The sequence below is a fragment of the Scomber scombrus genome, chromosome 15, assembly GCF_963691925.1.
Source record: "Scomber scombrus chromosome 15, fScoSco1.1, whole genome shotgun sequence".
Taxonomy (NCBI): domain Eukaryota; kingdom Metazoa; phylum Chordata; class Actinopteri; order Scombriformes; family Scombridae; genus Scomber; species Scomber scombrus.
The window spans coordinates 21,087,642-21,096,429 of NC_084984.1; the positions used below are offsets into that span (position 1 = coordinate 21,087,642).

The 8,788-nt window shown below is 40.3% G+C and overlaps 1 protein-coding gene across 1 annotated transcript in view; it reads right to left on the reverse strand.

Annotated features, from left to right (window-relative positions):
- Window positions 1-2,672: 2,672 nt before the first annotated feature.
- plppr1 (phospholipid phosphatase related 1) overlaps window positions 2,673-8,788 on the reverse strand; it is a 38,631-nt gene continuing 32,515 nt past the window's right edge. The window contains exons 5-7 of the mRNA XM_062434820.1: window positions 8,727-8,788; window positions 3,463-3,594; window positions 2,673-2,821 (exon numbers count right to left, since the gene is read on the reverse strand). The exon at window positions 8,727-8,788 is cut by the window's right edge and continues 115 nt beyond it. Coding sequence (XP_062290804.1) covers window positions 2,789-2,821; window positions 3,463-3,594; window positions 8,727-8,788 — 227 coding nt within the window. The 3' untranslated portion in view covers window positions 2,673-2,788. The remainder of the gene's footprint in view (window positions 2,822-3,462; window positions 3,595-8,726) is intronic.

Below are 8,788 nucleotides of genomic sequence, written 5' to 3' on the forward strand. Positions count from 1 at the left end.
TGTCTGGGAAATGTGTGTGCTTGGATAGGGGTGAGGTGTGAGGAGGAAATGGCCACCTGACAGGATGCGACATTGCATCTTACTTTTTTGGGGCCTGTCTTAACAAATGTTCATGAAAATGTCACCTTTTTTTGCTGATTTGTTCTAGGAGGCAACAAAATGAGACATCAGTCTTCGTCTTTGTTCATGAACAACTCCGAGGGTGTGCAGGTCCTCACAGAAACACTATCTGTCATTTTAAACTCAATGTATTGAAATTGTCCTGCAATGACATTCTTCAAAGAATTACTCTGACTCAAGCATGCAAGAATATATATCTAAAGATAGTTTAAAGCTGATAAGAGACTTCATTCCTTTGAATCGAGCCTCCTAGGAAACACTTCCCTGCTGTGCATTGCCCACAGCATCCTCTACTACCAGTCAAATGCTTAAAGGTCCCCTCCAGATATGTATTAAGACATCTGCTTGGAACAATAATGTGTGTCTGATATCACCATGTTAAAATCCTTTAAATCTACTCCTTTTCCCTCATTAAAAATTTCAGAATCTATATGCAAATATTTTTTCATTTTAGAGGTTTAACCATTGGACACAATATGTCTCCTTGTTCACTGTAAAATCCATTCTCGGATTCAATGAGCACAGAGAAACTTTCTGTCTTCTACAGATGAATGTGAAAACCGTTTTCTACAGTCAAACTCTGCACACACAGTGCATCATTTGGCAGAGAGAAGCTTAAACATTCAACTGTAGGAACTGGAGGGGGACTTTAAAGGTTATATACCCATCCTGACAATATTTCCTGTCACCAGTTCACTGCAATTGAAACCAGCATCTTTGAGCGTGTGGATGTGCACAATCTACCAACGGAAACACTGCAATAGTCATTCTTGTGTTTGCCATCGCCCAACCTGAATGCAAACCAAAGCATCAGTCTCACAGTTTGTGATCACTCTGCTCTGCTTATTACCTGCATTGAAACTATGACACTGCATCTTTTTTTCCCCAGAGATGTGTTGCACAGTTTTGTTATTGAAGGGTAATGTGACCATCACTTTAGGCTGTATTTGGGTCATGGTTAAGGTTATGGCACATCCCAGCAGAAGGGATTTATATGCAGCGAAAAGATGTTGTAGCTCTGCCGTTAAGGCTCAGGGTAAAAGGAAATCTCTTGTATATGCAAACAAATACAAGGACAGACATGTTCCGTGCTTCTTCCATCAAGGTAACTTGCTACGTCTCCCTGTCAAGATGCAGTTCCACTCTGTGCCTCAGTTCTTTGGTATTTCAATTTAAAATTGAAACAGGAGAGGAATGGCCCCTTCTGCTCTTTTATTATTATTACATACCATTCCTTTCTTTCTTTTTTTTTACAATTAAAAATAAAAAAAGTGACCAACACATAATGAAAAACACAAGAGAACACACTGTTGCTACTGACTATTTAATTTGTGGACAAACCAAGAAAAAAATATATATGCAGCATTTCAAATGAAACACTTTTTTGCACTTAAAGGAAAAGACAATTATAATTACAATGATGAGTATAATTCAAATCATGAATATCTATAAAACATCTTGACTTCTCTCTTCATGCTGGGCGTATCTTCCAATAGGAAATGGAGTCACAACATTGCATCACAATCCACTGGTGGGTCTAGGAGGAGGGGGGAGGGGTGCCTCAAGGAGGAAAAGTGAAGCAGGAGTCATTAGCCTGGTTTCCATTAAAAGGGCTAGCCAGGCCTTAAGTAAGTCACTCAGTGTCACTTCAAAGAGCATGTCTGTCTCTTGTATTTCTCTCATGTATGGATGTCTTCTTTTGGATATTAGTTTAAATTTAAGTCGTACCAGTGAAATCTTCACATAGATCTGGCACAGGCTAGCCCTACTGGACCTCTCTATCCAGAAATTCCTATTAACATCACAGTGAATCAGGAAATTGGGGTGAAACACACTCATAGTGAGAATTTCAACCAATCATATTTTCAAACATTGTGGCTGTTAACATGGCACTGCAAGTGCCAAACCCCATTTTCTGACTCGGAGCATGTCACTGACTCTTCCTTGTTGTTTCCTCCAAAGGGGAGAGGGGTCGTACTGATACCAAAACATATCCAGGTTTACAGCAGGCAAACAGGTCCAAATGGATCATAATAGTCATACAGATTAACAAAAATCTTTACAAAATATGACCTGACATGGTCAATTAATGTACAGACAGAGATAATAAAAAGAAGGATTCTGTCTTTTTTTCTGTACACATGACAAACATCACAGAATGACAACATCAATAATTTTTTTTATCCATAGCAGATTTTCAGACTGAGGGGAATAGATGTGGTGATCGACGAGGCAAGTCACCTGACAGGATGTGATGTAAAACAGTGAGTCAGCTGACAGGAAGTGTGCAGGTTTAACACCGTTAGGCTACAACACTCGCTCATACAAAATGTACAAAACACCGTCCTCTAACTACAAACAGAACACCTTGGAGGAAAAAAATGTCCCATGTTTCAAACGGTTTCAGGTATCTGGAAAAACAATCTGTGCTTCAGTTTGCCTTGCGATATTTTTACCACTGATGTGATCTGTGTGCCTTGGCGGGTTGAACATAGCTCAACGAGATGAGAACCATTACAAACATGGTGTATTTTGTCCCCCAGGTGAATTAAACAGAGATATCAGGAGTGTTTTTTGTTAAGCATTCGGAGCCACGTGGCATGCGTCCTTGTCATTGTGTCTGGAAGTGCTGTGGAGACGCAAACGTGACCCGGTGCTGCCCCCTTAGTCATGTGACCTCTGTCATCGATGCCGAGTGGTTCTGAAAATGGACGTGGGAGGAGGGATGGAGAAAGAGGTAGAAGGATAGAGAGAGAGAGGAGGGGGAAAGCAAATGGAAGGAGACAGGGGAAGGAAAAGGCGTGGAAATCATTGTCAAGCAGTGTCAGGAGTGCTCCATTTAAGATTCTGTATGTGTTTGTTTGTGTGCATTTAGGAGAGGGGACAGGGATGTAGTGCATAATGTCATGCCTGTGTTTATTTGTGAACATGTGTCATTTCTGTTTGAAAGAAAGAAAGAAAGAAAGAAAGAACGAAAGAAAGAAAGAAAGAAAGAAAAAGAAAACAGCAAGAAAGAAAGAAACAAAGAGAAGAAAAGAAAGAAAGAACACACAGTGACCCAAATATGTGACTGACACTCAAAGTAAACCTTTTCTCTGTAGGCATTCTGGGAAATGTAGGAAACTGCTAATTAAAGCATGAAACAGTAAATTAGAACAAATTACAGTTACAGCAAGTTACAGAACAAACCAAATTACAGTTGACAAAAATTAAAGTACCTGAAGGGGGGTTTTCTGTTTTAAGCACAAAGCCTCGAGGGAGCTTTGCCAATTAATGGGGAAAGATAATGTGCATCATAGAGATTACGTTTTTGGGATGCCAGGTTAAGTGTTTTTAAGCTACCTGTGCGCTGAGGGTCTCCAGAGGACTCTCTACACGGGGGAAAGTCATCAGAGGCAGACCGCGGTACTCTTCAGTCTTCTGTTTAGCTGCCGCACTGTGGACACCTTTGAAGTTGTTCACGACACATATGCCCTGTAAAGTGTGAGGAGAATTCAACATGAATAGTGAGGCAAGTTAACAACGGCACAAGCTGACATTGAACTGAAACATTACTGATTCTGTAAAATCAAATGTGTATTTACAGATGAGGTTTAGTGAATCCATGACAAGCTTTTCACATGACCATTCCCCTAAACTTTCTATCCCCCGAAACTGTCCATTAAATACAATCATTCAATGTGACGAATCATAGTTATGTTGTATCCTTGATAAAGAAGCTATACAACAAACAATATTTATAGTTATGCTACACTGTAGGCTGTCCAGTTTCTGTAAGAAATACAAGTGTGTGTGTGTGTGTGTCTTGTTTTTTCAAGACAAATTGTTACTTCCTATTACTGGACAAAGTGCTGTTATTCAACAGACAGGCCTGTAACACAATTGTATGCATCAATTTAGCATGTAAATGTCACTTAATGTGTATTAAAATGTGAATCCTTTAACCTTAAATCAAACTGCTGACCAATCCTGATGTCACTCAAATATTACGCTCCAATTAAGAGGAATTAGGAGCACCCAGGCGTTTTTTGGAGAGATGTGATCTTTTTTTTCTGCTTTAGATCAGTTATCACTGTGATATAAAGTTTATATGGTTGTAAAAGCTAAATCAAACTTCCTATGAGTCTACAAAAGTCAGCCATCATTTAACACAGTCAGTGGGAGATGCTCTGGGTTGTTCATCTCTGTGGCATGGCGCTGTGCCCAGCAGGCATAGTGAACTGACGCCCTCTTTCTTCCTTTATACATCTGTTAAAGTTCTTGTAAATTACAGTTATTTGTCAATTCAGTTTTTAATGAAGTTATTTTAACAGTAGTGAGACACCACCATGGTTCCTGCATTTTTGAACTCCTCCATGGACTAGTTCATCAAAGAGGCCACCCAGAGGAAGACCCCCCTCCCTCTCTCTCCCAGGCCAACTGTGCCCTCAGGCAGTGGCAAAGGAGAAAATGAAGCAGTTCATGGGCAGTGCTTCTTTAATGCTCCCAGACCAGAGAAATTAATGAATCATGGCTGCTGGGCTAAAATCTGAGGATGACTCTTCAGCATGCCAGTTTCAGAAAAACATATGAATCTTTAGAAAAATGTCTGGCACTGGCAAGGGTGAGCCAACAGTGTTCAAGTCTACACTGACACTTTTGTTGCTTATAAATGACTGGATGTAACTTCTCTTTAATTTCTATATCTTTTAAGCTAACTAGTTCAGTTTGGCATCTGCTTTGTTTTCACTCAGTTGAAGCCCCTCACAAAAGACAGTGGATGACTGCTATAGTATGTTGCTTTCTTTGCATTTTCATGTCTTGTCATCCACGATAAGACAGGTTCAGCCAAGCAAGATACTGAACCCTAAATTTCTTGCATAGGGTGTGCCATCATTGTTTGAGCGTGTTTGAATGAGTATTGGATTAGATCTCCTGGTGTGGTTCAGATTTATCTGATTTATGTATGTTATATTTTTGGTTTACAGATTGATTAACATACATTATAACCTTCTCTATCATGTTACAATCTGCATGGTATTAGACGAATAAAATAAAAGGATATGGACCTTTATCTTATGTTGTAAAATAAAATATATACCAGACATGCCTTTTATATGGCAATTCTACACACTTTGAAAGCCTCAAAGCAGGCGGTCAGCATGTGCCTCTGCTCTGTCTTGGATTAAGTGGGCACCTGTCTCCTCGGTTAGGAATTTACCAACATCAACCTGGGAGCCCCATGAAGTGCTTAACACTGATCCCTCAATCTGCTGGCAGTGCACAGACCTCTTGTAAGACCGAAAGCAGTTGCTCTTTGATGGGATGGCTCCATTCAGACCTCCGCTGTGAGCACTGGTAGCACAGTGATTTCATCTGCGCCTGGTTTCCACTCCCTTTGTGCCAATTAATTTCCCTCAAGATCACTGTCCATCAAACTGCCTCAGTTGCTAGATGACAAGACCTTGTTACGCTTCATCAGGACCATTAGGACCATGTGTAGAGGAGAGACAGCCCTCCTAAATTCATGGTCTGCTGATAATAAGCTGTGAATGAACAGGTTTAAAACTGCTGATGTGATGATTGCTTGCTTGCGTTCATCTTTCCCTGGAGATCACTCACTCACTGTATGTCAATTTTTATAGGTCAATCATTGAAAGCTTATATTGTCCATAAAGAGTCCGTGGCTCATACAAGGACAAGCTGCTCTATGTTGACCCCACATTGCCCGATTGTCTCCACCGAGAAGTCCACAACATAATGGCAAAAAAAGAGAGGGAATCGTGGCCACAAACTCATCCAGAGACTCCAGCTACTTCTCTTTAACAATCTATTAAGACCAAAATCGCGTTAACATTGTTCATAGTCCAACTAATTTGCCCTACTTAAAGCTTGCCCTTTGCAAATCCCACACAGTATGTGGACCCTTCCTCACCACCATGTAGAATTGTTCGTAAATCTCACTGCTGTCACTATTTATTGTCCTACACTTTCTTACCATCCAACCAGATTTTAGCCACAGTCATCGTGTATTACGTCTGCACAAACATGTTTTACTCAGGTCAGTATGATAACTCTTGCACCTCATTGTCTTCAGAGTCTATACGCGAAACAATGCTGTTTATAACATATTTCTGCTTTATATATGCCACATAGCAAAACAAAGCTTTCTGTATGAAATGCTCAGCAGTGTGGCTCCATAAATAGCAATGTCAGTCTCTCAGTGGTCATCAGCAGGTCAACATCTCAACATCTCAACATCTAACTCCAGCTGCTATGAATTAGCATTAAATGTCTTAATGGAGCTTTAGAGGAAGAATGGAGCACGCTCAGTTCTGTAGTTTCATTTCTCAAACCATCTATCGTTCCCATCCCTCACACATGCTCACTCATAATTGACTTGCTGTCATAGCCCGGGGCGTCAATTGAGACGTAAGCTGTTCACATCAGCTCGTCTCATCTAACCAACAGCAAGGTGACACACCTTCATTGTCAGCCTATCATACTGCCACTATCTTTTTAAATATGTTTACTCCCTTCTCTGCTTTAGTGCTTTCACGCTGCCGTTATGCGCACCCCACCACCTCCTCATCACCACCAAATGTTCACAGATTCATCAAAAGCATCACTTCATCAGCCTCATCACCCTATCAGTCTCAGCAGAAGTCATCAGCTACCACCAGTGTCTGGACTCCATGGGGGGATTTATTATGCTGCTGCTCAGGACTGATGTCCCTTGATTCAAAATCTCCCTGTAGTCCCCCTGAGTCTCCCTGAGTCTAAGCACCAAAGACTATTGACAAGACTTAATCATCAATATCATCAGTGTAATAAACAACTCTTTTTGCTTCATTCATGTGTCTTTCCTGATTGAAATTCTAATGTTATATGATCTAAAAATGCATTTCAGATTGTTTTTCCGCTCTGCCACATATGGAATATAATTCAGAAACTACAAACATGAATAAATTGCTGTGATCAATTTTTAAAAAGTGGTTATTAATACAACAGTGTATGTACTGCCTTCCTAAATATATCTTGCCGAAATGATTTACTTATTTTTAGTGGCACTGCATATGAAGGTGCTGTTGTCATTAATATTATGTGTTAGCGTTTGACATGAGCTGTCAGGTTCTCTGACAATGTAAATTCCCATACAGCCTTCACAGAGTAGTTAGTTTGATCGCAGTGGGAACAGAACATCTGAGGGCTTTCCCTGTGAATGCATGTCACAGTGCTTGTTTGTCTTTCTTTGGATCAAAAACACTATAGAGTCAGCCATCAGCAGCTGATGAACAAAGAACAGTCGCTGATTTCGTCTTTCCTCAATCTTCCCTCCATGCCTTCTCCTCCTTCTTCCTGCTTTGACGCTTGGGGGGCCCAGTGGCAATTATATGTAATGAAGCTTCTGAGGCTGTTAAATAAATCGTTTTTGATTCATGGGGGTTTCCCTTCACCTTCCTTCCTCCTCGGAAGGCTTTCCGCTTCAACCCAAAAACAACTTAAGGGTTTCAGCTGTAATCAGTACGCCATATTTAAACACTCATAGCATCAGCATTAAATCTAATGTTGACAAAGCCTTTTTATTTTTCAGTGGAAGCAAAACAGTAAATGGAATTTATGCCTTGCTTGGAAACACACAAGTCTAGCCAGCACAATTTATTCCTTGTTACTGTATAACAAGTTTTAATAAGACAGATAACAAGATTCCTTCCCCTCCTCTGGATAACAATGTTACAGAAACAGAATTATCCGGTCACTGTCTCACTGCATCATCTCCAAGTTAAACACAACCTCTAATTAAAACTAGCGTTTCCCTTCCATAACCAACTGTTCCTTCACCGTGATCTCTCAAAAGCAGATTGACTGCTGCAGATGCCAACTCTGTATTTTCTCTCCTTTGTTCTATTCTCTTCTTCTTCCTAATCAACCCGCTGCATCCTCAACCTTTTTCCCTCCATCCTGAATCACCTGTATCTGAACCTCCTTCAAGCCCAGTTTAAACCACACTTCATCCTGTTTCACATCCTCTCACTCATCACCTCTTCATGAACTACCCTTTCTTAGCCTCTTCATCACACCAGTGTTAAACATTCATGCACAAGCCCAAAGGATCTCCTTACATCTGACTGAATAGGCTGACAGTCAACTTAACATTTGTACATGTTCTATAAAGCCAAGAATATGTGGAAACCTCTGTCTAAATATAAAAATAAAACATCCTTCCCAGAAGATGTCCCACATGATAATATGCTGCAACATTTTCATGGTCATGTATTTTTCAATGTCTCCAATTTACACTTGAATGTATATGAAAACTGACAGAAAAAAATCTGCTGTGTATAAGAAAAGACATAAATGCTGTTTACTAAAAAGGGCATACATTCACATTCAGACTCCAAACCCAGGTTGCAGACTTTGGTAAGGGCTGCAAACTGAATTCTTCATTTAATTACTTGTTTGGGTCAATTCCAAAATGAAGCTGAAAATGATTACTATATGACAATAAGTCATGACCAGAATCCACCTCAGAATAATCATCTTCCCCTTCCTTTTTCTCTCTTCTTTTCTAATCCCCCCACTCCTCGCAAACTTCCCTACACTTTTTGCACTTCCATTGTCCTCACCAGAAACAGAGCGACGGCTGATCCCAGTATAAATCCAGCCACTACATCCGAACAGTGGTTTC